Source organism: Toxotes jaculatrix, chromosome 24 (assembly GCF_017976425.1).
Source record: "Toxotes jaculatrix isolate fToxJac2 chromosome 24, fToxJac2.pri, whole genome shotgun sequence".
Lineage (NCBI taxonomy): Eukaryota > Metazoa > Chordata > Actinopteri > Toxotidae > Toxotes > Toxotes jaculatrix.
In genome coordinates this window covers 5,140,664-5,158,568 of record NC_054417.1, presented here as the reverse complement: position 1 = coordinate 5,158,568, position 17,905 = coordinate 5,140,664, and the positions used below count along the sequence as shown (strand labels likewise).

The following is a 17,905-nucleotide window of genomic DNA, read 5'->3' as shown; positions in this document are numbered from 1 at the left end:
GCCAAACTAACCCCCCGACTATTGAAAACAGGATGAATGCATGCCGGGCTGAATACAGGGGTAAACTGTTAGGTCTTTGTCATTCAAAGTGATGCTTTTAACCCTTTGCAGTCCCTCTTCCTAACACACACCCCCCCGACACACACACACACACACACACACACCCTTTCCCTCTTCATTCACAACAGAGACAATGCAGAGAGAGAGGAGGCCTGCGACTGGAAAGATAAAGACTAAACACAAGATCAACTCTCCCTTTTCTGTCTCTAATGGGATTCTGCCCGTTATGTTTCCATCTCCTCTGCTCACTGCTGTAAAATAGGTGAAAGTTGATAATTATGTAAAGCAAACCCCTCCCTCCCCCTCAGTCAGTCAAAGGCTGGGGATGAATAACAAACAAGTGAGTGCAGGTTGGGCCTTGGCGTGTCAATCACAGCTCTGAATGCATACTGTGCCGCAAACACGTCCGTATGCTGTCAACAAGTGTCAGAGGCTTATGTTTCAGGCTTATGTTTCGCCTGCAGGGACATTCACAACCAAGGAATTCCTGAACAAACCTTTGATAAAAAAAAACAAAAAAAAACAAAAACAAAACAAACGAAAAAAAAAACAGAAAAAAGGGCCTAGTATCTGCAGGATCCCGAGGAACTTGTATGAGATGAACTTGAAGCTTAGCCAGGGTGTAATAGTAGGCTAACACAAATGCACATTTGCAAAAAATACAGGTGGAGCACTTGATTTATAAGACGAAAGAAATGACAGAACCAAATTTCTGCTGCACATGAGCACATTCCTATACGCACACAGCTCTATCAGAGCCAGATGTTTCTCTTAAAGAGGGCCCAAGGTGAACGTTAATACGTCCTTGTTTCCTCGTTTGATCTCTGTAAACATCATGGAGTCATTCTGCCACAGAGACAAAATGGCAGGGCAGGGCTGATGATAGCTCTGCTTGGGATTTTCGTGCAGAGGTTCAATTAAAAGAGTTGATGTGGGTGCTTCAGCCTGCTATCTGGAAAAGGTCTCAAAAAAAAAAAAAAAGGGCTGAACACAAACAAAACACGGCACTTCTACATGTTCAGTTAACTCGTCTTAAATGGTTTCTCCATTGCCTGAATATGACCTGATGCACACGATTTAAAGAGCATTAAGAGACACAATAACAATGCAGAAAAAAGAGGAAAAGCGATCCATCAGACTTCAAGGTTGTTTAATTTCAAACGTTAATATATTTGTCTTCTAATTCATAGTGAACTATTCATCCAGCCTTGACACTCCTACGGGTCACCTCCGACTACAGAATAGCCCCCAAAGAGGTGGCACATTTAACAATGCTTTCTCAAAATAAATATTTTTCATTATAAAATAATAAACCTTCAAATAAATATATATTTTTAACTTTACACTAAGCAATGTTGGAATTAGAAAATATTTTCTCATAAAAGGTCACTGTACAATTTACAGGTAGAGGGGATAAGATTTTTCCTTTGTAAATTACATAAAAATGATTGATATACATTCCAGTGAATGTAAAAACATTGTATGAATGAAGTTTACTGATTCATAGAAATGTGAATTTATCAAGGTGCCTCTGGTACGGCAGAAAACTTTTCACAGTTGACGTATTATTATATGTACAAAAATAAAACATCTGTCAAACTCTTTTTCTAATGTACATACCCACTGCATTTACTACTTTACATACAGTTAGTAACAGGAGTCTGTTCTTAGCATATAAGTTGTATTAAACGTTACAAACAAAAGGCGGTCCATTTGGACTCTCTTAGCTGGGCACTACCTGGGCACATGAAGAAATTAGTTTGCAGGACAGTAGTCGAATATGTCTTCATACCTTTAAACATGTGGAGCGCTTCTTTTGGTTTACCTTTCAAGTGAAACTCATAATGCTATAGGGTGAGTGAGTGCGCCTCCCGTGCACACCTGGTAGGCATGCATGATGGAAAACACAAAAACTCAAGCACATCCGCATCATTTGCTTCCTTATCAAACCTTTCCACTACTACAGGGCTGAAACATCAATCAGTTCAGTCAACACGGACTCTTCTGCATCCTTCTGCATTTCATCACACGTAACCACCTCGTCTATGTTTGCTTGCAAACATCCTCACAGTGGATTGGTTTTGCATTCTTGCACCGACAACCGGGTCGTGAGACTCGGTCATAGCAGCTCTCGCACGCGACGACGCATCCTTTAGCTGGGAGGTAGCATAGGAGACAGGGGAAGAGCAGGGAGAGGAGTGACACGGTGGTCCAGCGGACGCAGCAGTGAGACTGCGTGCACGAAAAGGGCTTGTCGGTGCACGTGTCTTCATCGTCGCTGGAGCAGTGGTAGAACAGTCCCTTGATGCAGCAGACGCACGTCCCGTACTCCACCGCGCTCTGCGCCGAGCACATGCACCGCCGGCCGCACAACCAGCAGGAGGGGAGCGCCCGCGGCCGACTGCACTCCGAACACTGGCACCGACCGCAGCTCTCACACTTGTTGGAGTGTTTACCAAGATTTTTATAGCCTCCGCTGCCCGGCACCGCCACCACCGCCCTGGACTCGTCGTTCAGGGGTTTCAACTCTTCTGAATTCAGCTCTGTGCGTTTTGGCTGGGTTCTGATGATCTGGTCACCACCTGCCAGGCTGCTGAGGAGCCTCTGGCCTGAAGAAGTGCTCCCCACGCTGGTCCTGATGCTACTCTGGGAGTCCTCTACGCTAGAGGACTGCAAAACACCCTCCCTGGGAGAGATGGAAGAATTTGCGTTTCCATGCTGAGTCAATGGAGGCAGGTTACGGATATTATAAGGCCTCTCTTCCCGAGTTTCCTGCTGCCCTCTTGTCCGTGAACCAGGTGATGACATCAAGTCATTCTTCTGCTGCCTTTGCTGAGAGGCCGGAGACCTTTGGGCAACTGTGGGCCCTTCTGTATATTCATTACTACTCCCACTTATCCTTATCTGATCCAGAGATAGCACTAGGCAGGCAATAGGAGCATGGGGTGGCTGCCCGTTATTCAATCCAGGATCCCGTGGACCGTCCCGGGTTTGCGGAGACCTCCTTTCGTCATGCTGCACGCCTGACAAGCTGGTCGATGACGGTGACCACCCGTGGTGTCCTCCTCCCCCATCGCTGTCGTTCTGACTTCTGGAATCCATCTCGGGACTGAAGGGCCACTCTGGCTGGCATGGGACACATCTGAAGTCCTGTGAAAAGGAAAGACAGTTTATATCTACCCGTGACAGGCTATGCAAATGATGCCATGCAAATCATAACTGATACCTGTACAAGCACCACTATGGAAATAAGGCCTAACAAACACATCACACTGCTGGGAACAGGCATGGTTATGTTTGACTACATGGTTGATGAAATGTCTGAAGCCAACAGTAAGGAGCGTTTGGGCCGTTCTAAGTTTTTGGAGAGTTCCTTTCACTCAACAGAGAAGCTAAGGAACAACAGCAACACTATATTTGAGTCCACTATAAACAAAACTTGACGCCGTTCTGAACTTGACGTGGAAGAACTGATATCATTATTGAATTTAGATACTTCCCTGTCAGTTGTTGCAAACTTCCTGTTCCCCCACACCTACTGTACGACAGAGCGATGACTAACCAAACTAAGAAAAGTAAGCTTGGACCACAGAGCTAAAAACGATTAATTGGTCGATCAGAAAATCGAAGCAGAAAATGAATTTGTGGGAGCGCCTTCGTAGCTTAAGATGGCGACCGTGAACAGTAGCATCCCCAGTTGTATCGTTCTACAGTGGGGTTTTTGTTGCATCTCTCTCCCTCATTTCCTGTTATCTCTCTACCATCTATGGTAAAGGCTTAAAATGCCTGTAAATTCTTAACAGAAAGTGAATTAAGGAAACCAATCTGCAGCTATTTTTGTTATTGACTGCCAAAACTCCACTTCTTAAATAACGTTTATTTATTATTTTATCTTTTTTTTTTTTTTAACTCAAGAAAACAATCATACTCGAGCAACATTCGTCTGAAACTATCTTTCTTATTTCTAATTAAAAAGCAAACCTCAAAAATTTGCTGGATGCAGCTTGTCAAATGTGAGGATTTCATGCTTTTCATATACAGTGAGCTGAATTTTAAAGGGTTTTGAACTGCTGATCAGACAACACAAGACCACAGAAGGGGGAAATTAATTTATATAATAATGGGAATTTTTTGTCCATGTTACAGACAAAATGATGAATCAAGAAAATAAGGAGCAGATAAACTGATAATGAAAATAATGCTTAGTTGCAGCCTTAATGGACACATGCTTGTGCTATTTCCTACACTAAATATCTCAGAGGATCAATATTTCCATTCTCAGAGGCTGTGTATACAGATGTTCAAAGTTTGCTTTGTTTTGTTTTTCTCTGTGAGTTTACTGAAGGCTGAAGGAAGCAGGGTACTTTAGACTGATATGGGTCAACAGATACTGCAGACATGGAAAGTTAATGCACGTGTCACAGTCAACTACGTGTGTACATTTTCTGTGTGTACAAGTTTCTAACCTTGAACAAGAAGTCTGGCCAATGGAGTCTGTAAGAACTCACAGCTACATTGTATGGACAGAGTAAGGATTAGCATATTACACTGTCACTATGTATTAATCTCATATATTCAAATTCACAGCCTTGTTTTGACCAATATATCACACCAGAGTAAAGAAACTGACAGTTGTGCCCTTAACTCTCCCTCCTTGCGCTAATTAGCTTTCAAATGCCTTCTTTTTTGGGGGGGTGGGGGGGGGGGACAATACAGGAAGGACTTTTGTTTGTTGCATGACAAATGCCCCGCGGCAACCTTCCCCACTCTAACACATTTACATTTGTGCCACTCTTGAAAAGAAGATGAGTGGCAAGATAAAAAGTCTGGAGCATGAAAGAGCCCATGTAAAGTTCGAGTGATGCGTTCAAGGGTGGTGGTGGGAGTGTAGCACTGCTGTCTGTGAGCATGCATGAGGGTTCTTTGGGATTTATGAGCTTTTCTTCTTCAAATGAAGGGCTTGCAAGGCACACGCAAATTTCAACCTATTAACTGGGGTGTAGTGGGGGGTTGCAGACCCTCATCTCCTTACAGGGCCTGTGTGCAAGCCATGTAGGCTACAGTGGGTGGGTGAGTGAAGACTGATAGAAGTAACCTGAAACAAACTGATGACAGATTCAATACACTAGAAGAACAAGGTTTTGCATGGAAAACCTGACAAATGACAAGGCTGCAGCCCAAACTCTCAACCCCACGCTGAGTCAAATATAGACGCTGTACTGTTTCTGATACACCACTGATAAGTTAGAATTTTCCACTGTGTGTAACTGATTTACACTGCAAATACACATGGGTGCAGTACCATAGTCATAAAAGCTCTGTAGATATACAGTGTACATAAGGGGGAGGAAACACAGAGTATATGGCATGTGAATGCACATGAGAGCAAACACATGTGCACATTCGGACACGACTCCCTTCTAATAAATCATGTACCAGCAGTGTGATTAACATTAAATTAGACATTCGGCAAAACTTTGGAAAAGGCTTAAATATGGCATAAAGCAAAAGCACCTGTCTTCGCTAGAGGAGAATTTCACTTTTACATTAGAAACAGTGCCGGAAAAGAAGCTTCGCAGTGGTTATAAGTGCGCCAGCCCTTTCTAGTAAAATCATAACATGGTATTAAGCCTATAGTAAGCTGGAGGAAGCGGAGGAGAGATGGAAACGGGCTACAAATGTTGACAAACATGCGACAAAAGGACTCGTTCATGACATAACTTTATATAATAAATACACAGCTTAAAACGATTATTCTGTTTGTTTGTGGTTTACAAAAGGGTACACTTACCGTGTTTCCGACACTTTAGCCCCCGTTCAGGTGAAATAAATCCAAATGGAGAGAGCGTTTATTCCCTACATCAGCACTTCAGTCGGGAAAGCCGTCGGTAAAATCCATTGACAAAGTTTCCACGCAGATCGCATTTTCAGAAAAAAGCGGCGCTGAGAAGAAAATCCCGTTTTTTGCGCAAGAGCACGAGGCATTAAAACTTCAGTCACCGCCGGAGAGTAAACTTCACTTGCTTCCACTTTTTTTTTCTTGCAACAAGGAGAAGAAGAAGAGAAAAAAAGAGAGAGAGGCGAGTGACAAAACTCCTGCTCCGAAGTAGTTTTAATTCGGTGCGTTTTATCCGCAGGACTCTGAGGGGTTGCAAGTACTTTTTCTCGTGCGAGGGTTTTTTTTTTTTTTTTTTTTTTTTTTTTTTTTTTTGCTCTTTCCGGAGAGGACGTCGGGATTTGGGCTGTAAATGGCGTCAAGCTGAAGGGGGGGAACAGAGCGCTTGTTGTTGCAGCGGATATCTCGCATCCGGTGCTCAGCCATTGGCTGCTCGAGAGCAGCCATTCACACCCAGTCCGATCAATTTCTGCAGAAGCCAAGCGCTGCTGGTCAGCTGCTGGGCAAATGTGGGCGAGTGCTGCCCTCCTCAAGCCTTGGATTTCCTCTCAGTGCAGACCCACTTGTAAAGTAGGGCTTTACATACCATGGCCCTGAAATTTATCTGTCGCATTAGGTCATGATGGGGAGGTAGTTCAACTTTCACATAGGCTGCAAACACAAGTCACAATGTAGCAGGTGATCAACAGTTACATTAAAATTCATACATCTGATGAGACTTTTGAAATACTAACTGCAATCTCTAGAGTTTTTAAAATAAAAATGTTATGTTGCCCACAGAGACGGAAGAAAGAAAAAAAAAACAAAAAAAAAAGTATGAATAAGTTGGAGTCCTGCTGTATTTCTTATTTCTACTGTTTCATAGAAAACTATCCACAAACTTTTCTCCCTTTCTTTAGTTCACAGAACGTTAATCAAGACTTGGGAACATGCAATTTGAATAGAGTTTGAACAGAGAACAGAGAGACAGCAGCTTCAGATAACTTGTGTTATACTTGTGTAAGTGTAGTTTTCCTTATGCATACTGACCTGCCTTTGACTTACAGGGCAGTGTGTTAATCATACTGAGCATCCCTGGACACTCTGAGGCTCTTTGCCAGACTGCTATAGATCTAAAGTTAAAAGCAATCCACTGGAACTGATACAGATAATTAGCAAGCCAATACTATGTTTACACTCAGCTGTTGTTAATAATTGTGGAGCAGCACCACCGTGTGGACTTTTATTAAAACTGCAGGTTACAATCACTAGAGCAGACATGTCCAAAGTCCGGCCCGGGGGCCAAATGCGGCCCGTGGTCAATTTTCATCCGGCCCGCAGCCTCCGTCATAAAATCAATAACGCCTGGCCCGCGTGTAGAATTACGTAATACATTGGGCAGCAGCGCTGTTACCTGCGTGAGAGCCATGTGAGGACACGGCTATCGGACTCTCACTTACAAGACATCTTGCGCATCAATACTACTGCCATTGAGCCAGACCTGGCCTTTGTCCTGCACTCCAGATCTCAGTTTCACCCATCACACTAATGCGGACAAGTCATCATTTTTCATTGACCTAAGTCTGAATCAGAGGTGTGAGCAGAATGGCATGTGTGGGTGGGCAGTTAACTGTACATAATAGTAATACCTGAAAAATCGGACTGTAAGGTACGCACTACCGGGGGGGGGGGGGGGGGGGCTACACCGCTAGTGCGCACATCGCCACCGCGCGTCCTGTCCCCGGGTCGCCAAGCGAGAGAGAGAGGTGAGAGAGAGGTGTGCCAATCAACATTTATAGTTACTGTCATATTTTAAATGAGCCCTGCACTTGTTGATATGACAATTTCTCTGTTATTGTGTTTAAAAATTCTGTAAATATTAAACTGCCATGGTGAGATATTTTTTTTTATGTTTCAAATGTAATTTGCACCCAAGAGTACAATTACTTCTCTTCAACTGTTACAAAAAAGTTAATTAAAGTGTTAAAAAAAAGTGAAGTTAAGTGAATATTTAATTTCAATTTTCAATGTCAATTGAATTTTGATATGAATGTTTCAAATGAACCAAAACATATGCTTAAGATAGCTGAAATTAAAATAAAAAAGCAAATGTGAAACACAGAACGGCTTGCTGAAATGTATTTAAATTAATTGCTGTTATATGTAAAGAACGTCTGCCAAGGTTGGCCCCCCTACATTTTTAACACACCAAATCTGGCCCCCTTTGCAAAAAGTTTGGACACCCCTGCACTAGAGGATAACAGGATTTCACACTTAAAAAAAGAAGTCTAAATCAACTATCAGAGCAGCACAAATGTTCTTAATTCTTCTTCTTATTATTCAGACTTTCTGAAGCTCTGTTCTCGTGACACACCAATTCACTCCCACACACATCATCGTAAAAGTCAGGCTCAAAAACACTGAGGTCCCCAGCAATGAAAACAAACCTTTTCCAGGGCTTCACTGAAAACTGTGTGAGCTGAGACATCTCTCTCACCTTCTTTCCTCTATTTTAGTAATATAGCATCTGATCAATTCCAGACAGAATAATTATGAAGCTGTGAGTACCACGCCGCTGGGACAGGCCACTTTAATCAACTGAGAATATGACTTGGCAAATTAATTTGGATCCAGGTCAGGAAGCCTGCAGGACTTCACCCTGCTTTGTTTTTCCTGTCTCGCTGGCTGTTGCTCATTTACCCTTAAAGCTTTTTATTCTTCTTCATGGTGTTGACACCATGACAGTGTTACACGCTTACAGCAAGAGAGTGTAAGGGTTACACTGCTTTGTTTGAGGTTTGTTGAATATAGAGACAGAAATATTAAAAATTAAGTAATTTTCAGTGGAGCGACAGGCCCTGAAACTCTTCTAAAACTGTGCTTGATAAGTGGTAAATGATAATGTAAGCGTAAGCACAACTCTGATCAGACATAATAACAGTGTGAATGTGCAAGTCCTTCAAGCTGATTGTCAGGTACGCCTGTACCACTTACTATCATCTGATTGCAGCTGTGGTTAAGGTGAGGTTTCAAGTACCTAATTATTTTGTATATAACAGATTTAAGGTAAAAAATAGGGCTGCAGCTTTCAGTGAAAAAGCTCGTAATAAACCACAGTGCACTGCCAGCTCAGCTCCAAAAACACACAGATAGCAACTACTTGCTGGTCACCAAGGGGCCAAGAACACAACACCCTGGGTCAACACGTAAACCCAAGTGTCATCTCAAACTGTTAAAAACTTTAAACTATTTAAAACATCTGCACCTTCTTGGACACATTTTGTTTACAGGTAATAGTATCACAATAATATAGTGTCAGAATAAAGTTAATATCTTTACAACCTTTTATAACATTATAAACATTACAACATAATTATGATATTTGCTGGACATCTTAATTTAAAGCATTTGACACTACCACAAAAAACGCAATTTCAGTGAGAGTCTCAGTGTTACTGGACAAAAGACAAGAATAAAGCGTATTATCTGCAAGAGCACACAATGTTCTTTTTTGTTTTCGTCCCGCTTATTTTCACTTCCTTCTCGTCTCAGCAATTTCCTCCCCAGACTCTTGTGGATTTTTGAGTAAACAACAAGTTTAATTTACCTAGTTTTCACATCTGTGGTGCTATGATGCAACGGCAACAAATTTGGAGAGTATCCTCAATAGACGCACTTTCGCTGATGAGCTACGCAGCCATGCATAAGTATGAGTGAAGGGTGAAGATTCAGGCTGATGACTAATTTTCCTCTTATTTCACACTCACACTAACACCTTGCTGATTATGTAAACACCTGAGTTAGCTTTTTCGCTGGGAAACGAGCACTCAAGTGGACAGACAACCCTCATTTCCCTCCTTACTTGGGGCACACCACACACCTTCAATCAGAACTGTTTCCTCAAGGGACTCGGTGCAATCAAGTGTGGAAGTCTAACACTAAAGTCCTTTATATGCTGTAATCCTGCTCCACCCAAAGTTAGAAATAACTCAGAGCCATTAAATTAAGGCACCTTTAGTATTTGTATACACTACATAAATACCAGAGAGTGTGATTGCTGCACTCCAGCGCAAGAAAGGTAAAGATTAATATATTTGTAGCACACTCCAGTACCCTCTAAATGAATAACACGATGACAGACAACTACATTGTTTCACTTGTCTTGTCCCCATAAAATTTGCTGATCCACCTTGACAATAAAAGACCGCTTAGCTGAATTTAGCTCGCATTCCAGTAGTGTTGGAGGCCTTAACATCCATCACATACACTCGCCCAGCCATCTCTCAGCCTGCCGAATCAAGCATGATTAATGTCCATTTACTTTGGAGCCAGCAAGGTCTAAAAATTGAGTATTTAATGATGGCCGAGTTAGAGCAATTCCAGAAGTTTTTGTCCTGCGCCACAAGCAATGGTCTTTCTTTTCAGTGAATCTCACTCCTGCTGAGCCCGGCAGAATGCCCTGCACATAAAGAAAGAGAAAATTGAAATGAAACCTAAAACCCCTGCTGCTGTGGGAGATGAACTGTGTCTGGATTGTCAAGCAGACACTGCAAACTGTTTGAAATAGTCTTGTAACAGGACAGAGTCTCAAAGTCCATCGCCTCTCCTCCCTCGCTGGCACACATGCTGAGATGGAGATCAGCCTGCTATATTGCTGTGATATGATCCTGATGAGTGGGCCACTACAGCTGCCAGGTTTAGCACTTTACTACTACAGTTATTCAGAAATGTGTCTGATACAAATCTTACAAAACAACTCATTTTCCTATTCTTTCATGATTTTCGGTTAAACCGTCACCACCATCTAAGAAACCACAGAAGAAGGGTCACAATTAGACATAACACAGGGCTCACAGGCCAAAAAGGTTGGCAACCACTGGCATGGACAATGCCTGTGTGTGGAATCCCACCTGCTGTTGCCTGCAGGATGGGCACTGAGTGGATGGGGCATTGCCACCTGTGTACCTACTTGTGTTGTGCTTTTAGCTTTCTGCTTTGTCTCTAATTTAACACTTCTTTGGATATTGATTGGCTGGAAGTGCTTTAAAGATAGAGCTGACTGGTTGGTTTTAAAATGACTATTGCCTACAGCCGCAGGACGATGTCTGGCTCAGATCAGGAGACTGTTATACTGTAGCCGACTCTGGAGAAATAACCTACATAACAAAAATTGGATTTTTCGCTGTTATTACTTCACATGTCTGAACTAAAATCTACAGAAATGGGACTGCCACATTTGAAGACATCACCCACTTAATTTAGCATATAAATACCACTTCTAACTTGGAGCACATAATCACAATAAAGTGTGAAATATTCCCTTTCTACAACAACTTCCCATTTTTGTACTCAGACACATCATTCAGCATATCCATTAGTTTTTATTCTGTATTCCACTCTGTATGCTAATATGAATCGCATGACCCTATGGAGTTCACATCTTTGAATACTGACTCTGTTCCACCTCTTGTTGACTTCTCTGGCGACTCTCCTTTTCATTACAATACAGAGAATACATGCAGTACAGAGAGGCTATGCTGAAGCGTCTCAGTGGATGCTCACTGCATGCCTGGTTGGGGCAGAATTGGAGAGGAGAAAAGGGAATCACAAAACAGTTGCTGCTGGTGCTACGAGTCGTGATATGGTTACTGAGTGAGGCTCGGCTAGCCGTGCTTTTGTTTGGGTGGTGAGAACCTGGCTATTGACTGGCTGAAAACACTGCTCAAACGTCCATCTTGACAAGTAATTTAATATGCTGCATTTTATATTTGAATTAAAAGCATTGCCAGTATGTGAAAATGATTTCATTTGGCTCCAGTATTAAATAAAACCTCCTCAATCTGCTGCAAAATCTAATTTCAAAACTATAAACTATATTTAGTGACTTTAAAGACAAACAATTACTTATTTTTGGGGGAGCAGTCCAGGACCGGTTGGACCCTTGCATATCAAAATGATTATCTTATGGCAAAAATGACAAAATGGTAAAGATAAGGATGGAGGATGCAACAGTACGGTCTTTTTTACTAGTACTTTTGTGAGTTTGATATGTATCGGGTTTGCTCTGATGCACTCTGCCTCCAGGAAACTACCATATGCTTCACTTCAAACTTCGACAAACTTCCACCTACTTGGCTTTTATATGCTACCAAACTATCAACCGTATAAGCAACAACAACTATAAACCGCAATGAAATATATGTGAGGGAAAAAAGTGAACCCCCCATGCTCTCACAAAAAAAGTCAGACTAACCTCCTTTCATCAGAAATAGAAATCACATAACCTTCCTGCTCCCTAATAATAACTATAGGATCCCTCACAACTTCCTCTTCCTCTTTGGAAGACTATTCTTGTGGTTTTAAATTAAACAGATAGAACACATACTGTATATCGATTAGCGTGCATGCCTCATTTCTCTCCCATCGATTAGTTGATCACTCTGACCTCTGCAATGCCCAGCGCTCACTTCTTGCACTGTTGACAGCGATATGGATTGAGCTCATTAAGCTGCTGTGGACAAGAGGTCAGCTGAAGTGCTCAAAAAACAAATGTCTCACATCTGGTCTCTAACAGTATTATTCTTCAGGAAAAACTGGAGTGAATAAAAATGTAATCCGCTTCGAAAGGAGGCTTCCACGCTCTAAGGAATGTCACTGATTAGCATGAGCAGGGAGGGTGTGGAAACCTCAAGGGCGTTTGACGCCGCGTGTGTGTGTGCCAGCACTGGGTCAGTGAGTATAGTTTACATATCGCTTGCACAAAAATATGTAGGTATGTTGCAGATGCAGGGCAAGAAAAGGCTTAAATCTTTGTTGAAGAATGACCGTTAGAGACAGAGACGGAGAGACGCATTGCATTTATGCAACAAATCTCAGGACTCGGGATATTATTTCTATGAATGACTCAAATGGGAACAAACCCAATTAACAGGACCAGTTGTACTGGAGAAAAGAGCAAACTAACTGCCAGAGTATGAATAAAACCAGCCACAGACAGAGCAGAATAGCTCTCAGACGCTCCAACATGTGCTGTGCTGGGTTTAACTTTTTTTTCCCTCTCTCTCTCTCTCATGGTGAAAGACGGAAAGAGGTGTCACCGCTGTGGGAGGTACAGCAAGCATCTGGAAGCCACACAAATACATATATATATATATAATATATATATATATATATCAGATCTCAGGGTTTCGGTTGTCCAGCTGGGGTCACTGTTGTGATATTCTTCCACTCATCACATTAAGAGCTGCTGGACTCGAGGGTTAAAGATGTAGGGGCTATTATGTTAAGTAACAGTACCAACACAGCAACATAAAAATACTCCATTACATGCAAAATTGCTGCATGAAAAATCAAGTATTACCAACAAAATGTAGTTTGGTCTTTTACCACCAATGTATTATAAACTTTAACACCACTTCAACAAAAGCAGTTACCCCAGACACTGATAAAGTTTAAGATCACTGGAGTACTTAGAAGTTGATACGGTCTCTCTCTGTATCTCTTTTGACAGCACACAAAAAGGAAAATGCATCCATTTGTGTTTACGAATGTGTTTAAAACCGCAAGGCAGTGGAGCCAGTGTTGTCCTACCACCCTGTTACACCATGTCCTCGAAGCACTTCAGACTGTGTGAGTTCAGCTTGGTATAAAAATCCTCCCCAGTTTTTCTAAAAAAAATATTTATATCCCCGACAGTAAGAGGACCACCATCACACAAGCAATTTTCTCTGGGGAAACCAAGTTGCCACCAACCATCTTAAAGGTGCAAAAGGCTCCACTCCTTCTCTGTAATTGTTTTATAAACTGGAAGACCGTTCCACAAACTACACAGCAGCAGATGAAATTATTTCCTCAGGCAAATATGTTACAATAGCAATATTTTAATAACTGTAGAGTCAAATATACTGAAACTAAAGGAAAAAAAGAGTGAAATATCATTGTCATGGCAACCTTTTTGGCAGAATGGGCCTTGCAACAGCATATTTTCTTTGCTCTCCAGGGAGTAGGGTAAACTGTGAATATAATAATGCGATAATGCATCTGACAAATACAGGAGGTGTGATGTGATGGTGTGCTTTGTAGGTTCTCTCGGTTGCCCTGATAGTAATGTGTTTCTCTAATTTCCTGTTCTTTTACAAGCGAAGGAAGTATCACTCCACACACTGAGCTATCAGCTTTGCTTTTGTGAATGCTATCTGTACAGTGTGGGCTTTTTTCATACTGCAGTTTCAGAAAAGTATAGCAAAATGGAGCTTGTTTTCCTTTTCATCCTGCAGAGCAGCAAATAAATCATCCTAAAAAACTGCGCCGCTTTTTGAACTATATGGCCACAGATTTCCAATACAGGGCACATATGTGTATATGAATGGATAGAGGATGAAGTATAATATTGTGTTTTTTAAAAATATATTTATTAGCATTTTGGCAAACTGGCAGCATTTAAAGTATGCTGCATTAGCTGTTTCTGCCAGCATTGTGCAGACGGATGTACAGTAAACTACTTCCAGATTACTTTGATACTAAAGAAAACTAATGAAGTTTTCTTCACATTTTGGAAAATGTAATGTAATGTATAAACTACAGAGTCTGTGTGTCATGTCTGTGTTCAAATTTGACAGTTATGACTCTGAGAAGGAGTGCAGTTTTTGACACTTCAGCCTTATAGCTTATTCAAAATTTGAAAACCTTTCCATTAGGGTTTATACATCCAAAACAAGGCATTCAGGAAAAACACACTGACTAATGATCTCTGTAGCTGCCACAACAGTTGGCATACGGCAACCTGCAAAGCTCAGCTAGCAGTTCTTATTAGCAGAGACTTATTAGCAGGATTCAACTTGTCCATCATTCTGAGTGGCTTAAACTACCCACTGAGCAAACTTTCATGTATAAGTCTGCCGTGGAATGAAGCAAGTTTGTAAAAAGCACTTTCCACTATAGTGAAATTGCAGGTTTACCGTCCCTGGGAGACTGTATAGAATAGCAGACATGCAAACAGACTCCGATGCAAACCCACATGCACACTCTCACAACATCCTTGCATGCACAAACACACGCAACAATTTCTACCGTATCATTACTGTGCAGTCCCATACACCTTTCATCCTCTCTCTCTTCAGAGTCACTGGAAGCAAAATTTGATTTCCGCCTCATAACTCTCTCCATAATGCGATATCGCCTGCACTAAATTGCCAAGATAACCTTTATCAGAGTAGAGGTGAAAGCCCTGAATCGTTGAGCTGTTATTCCTCTGCCAGGCAAGAAAAACAAGGAGGGGGGATAATAGATATTTTCCCTCGGGCAGAGCCACGGACACCTCAGTGGCGTCACTGAGCCATTTGGATAGACGCCAGGTGGTAAAGAAATGTTTGGAGGAAATGGAGACGGACGGATGGAGAATCAGAATAATCCTTCCGCCAGGTGCCCGCTGCAAAACTGAATTCTTTTTTTTTTTTTTGCCACATCTGAGGAGAGCGCGACATTTGCCAAGTCTTTCTGTCAGTATCTGTGTGTGTGTGTATAATGTGTGGGCTGTGAATTATGCTCTTTCAATAAATCTTTGTTTACTCAACTTCAGAGAAAGTGTCAAAGAGCCAGGCCTCTTGGGGCTTGCTGTGCTGGTCTCAGTACATCTCTGAATATTTCCAAATCAAAGTGCTTGTTTCTCTTTGTTTCTCTCTGTCTGAGGAATTATTCAATGACTTGTTTTCTACTCTCTTACAACCTCTTGCAAAAGTGTACCTCCACCAGAGACATCTCCACTGTAAACTTCTCAGATGGTTTCGATTAAATAACAGCTCGAGGCCTAATGAAGAAACATTATCGAATATTTCACAAAAAAGCAAAAGCAAGCACATGCAAAATGCTTTGTCAAAGATGTAAACATTCATACATGTACAGAACACGTCTGCTTTTCCCTGCTTAACCACTCATGACCTTCCATAGATTAAAGCGCTTAAAAGTGAAAATTACAATGGGAATCACTTTGAGACACTAACAGGCTCTTTATAATAGTTGCTCCATTGCTGAACCACGGTCACACTTTTAGTTTCATTGACACTGCTCATATCCTAAATGGGGTGAAACAAGGGCAGCATTGTAAGCAAACCCCAAACAGCCTTATGCTAATTCACTCATGCAAATTCTCAATAGTGTCTCTATCAGCTGTGATTTAGAATTACGTAATTATTTTAGTGCAACACTTTCAACACTGGTTCCAGCTCCTAATTATGGAAGAGGAATAAATAATAAGGCTCTTAGATGGGCATGATTGAATAGAAATAGGAAATTACTTTTACACAAAAGGGACAGAGATGTTTCAAAGTACTTTGTTTAGGCTGAGAAATGGCACCTGAGATAATAAGCATTTTGATTAACTGTGTTCACAAAATTAGAAAACAGAGACTCTCATACTGAGCTCGGCATGAAGTTAATGGGCTGATAGCAAAAGAAAAACGGGGAAATTTATTATCTTCTATTTGTTCTGTGTGTAAAATCTGGTTAAATGTGTTTCAACCACACTGGTGATGGATGAGTTGGAGGAAATATTTAACAGCTCAGAGCCAACACGTCTGGAATTTGGCAAGACGGGGTAATAGCAAATAAGGTACATCTCTCTGACTCTGCCAAGCAACCCGACACCTCTTCCAGGTAATTCAGAGTCATGAACATAAAAAAAAAACAGAATCTCTCGACCATAAATATCAGGTTTAACTTTTAAACAGAGCAGTCCGTGGGCACACAGAGTTGTTTTGTAGCTATATTTTGAGACCGGTCATGACTCAACACTTAAAATCACAAGCCATCAGGAGTGCTGTGTCTTTGTTGAATAGAGTCCCAATGAGTCTGAGTTTAGAATAGATTAAGTTGTTGCCAAAGCTGTGCAGCAATGAAATAGGATTTTAGATCACAGCAGGAACAAGATCTTATTCTGAGGCTATGTGCGCACAGGAAAAGACAAGTTGATTTTTAGCCTAATGCATCCTAGATCGCATCTATTCTGTCTCAAAAAACTATTAGTTCTGGGTCATATGAGGTTAAAGATGTGATTTTCTGTTCCTGGGTGTGAATAAAACCTAAGACGCCTGGTGCATATGAATCCCAAAGCCCCCCCAAAAAAGCTTCTGGCTCAGACTATATGTCTATCAGTGAGTATTATGTAAGCACCAGTTCTTCCTCCGTCGATGTGTCAGTCTCTTTCCCTCCTCTTCCTCCCATCTTTTAAATCCTTCCCCATTCTCTTTCTTCGTGGCACAAAGGGGTCTATAGCGGGCCGTCTGAGCAGTAGAAAAGACCTTAATGGCTTTCAGGAAGCCGATGATGCCTCAGCCATACCCAGTGTGCCATGAGCCAATAGTGGTGCTGCATTAGAGCAGGCAGGGCAATCTGCTGTTGGGCTCAACGTGAGCAGACTTGTGAGCAGCGGTCTGGAATAGAGTTTAATGGCCGAGCTTGGCTGCAGAGTCCAGAGTCAGTTGGGACTGTGAGACAAGTCCCTCTGGTTATGGATTAATATTGTAATAGTCTGTCCTGCTGGATAAAAACACAGCTGAATTCTCAGAAACACACTGAGTTCTTATTAGGGCAGTGAAGCGTACAGGTTTTTGGGTGACATATGAACACTGGTTTTAACCCTTTAAACTCCAGGCTGAGTGTCAGTGGTCTTCTAATAACATCTGCACAGATGTTAAGCCCAGACGTATCAATAATGGACATTATCGTATCTTTACTTTTCCTCCTCCTTCCCATTTTCTCCAGCCCATCTATGGTCAGGAAACGGATTACAATGGCAGGCCTTACACAATAAATAATAACTAATTATCAGAAAGAATTTAGTAATATGGAATTTCCAGAACTCCCTAAACACTGTCACTATCATTCATTTACATAATTTAATAAACTACCCCCTATTAAAGAAATTACAGAATTAAAACAATGTTTACTGGAGACTAAGTATAAACTGAACTCATT

The 17,905-nt window shown here is 41.6% G+C and overlaps 1 protein-coding gene across 1 annotated transcript; it reads right to left on the bottom strand.

The window, feature by feature from the left end:
• Nucleotides 1–1,193: 1,193 nt before the first annotated feature.
• spry2 (sprouty RTK signaling antagonist 2) lies at nt 1,194–6,265 on the bottom strand. Its single transcript, XM_041032722.1, has 2 exons — nt 5,852–6,265; nt 1,194–3,210 (listed from the first exon to the last, which is right to left on the bottom strand). Exon 2 carries the CDS (start codon nt 3,160–3,162, stop codon nt 2,104–2,106), a length of 1,059 nt encoding a protein of 352 aa, XP_040888656.1. The 5' UTR covers nt 3,163–3,210; nt 5,852–6,265; the 3' UTR covers nt 1,194–2,103.
• Between the last annotated feature and the right edge of the window lie 11,640 nt (nt 6,266–17,905).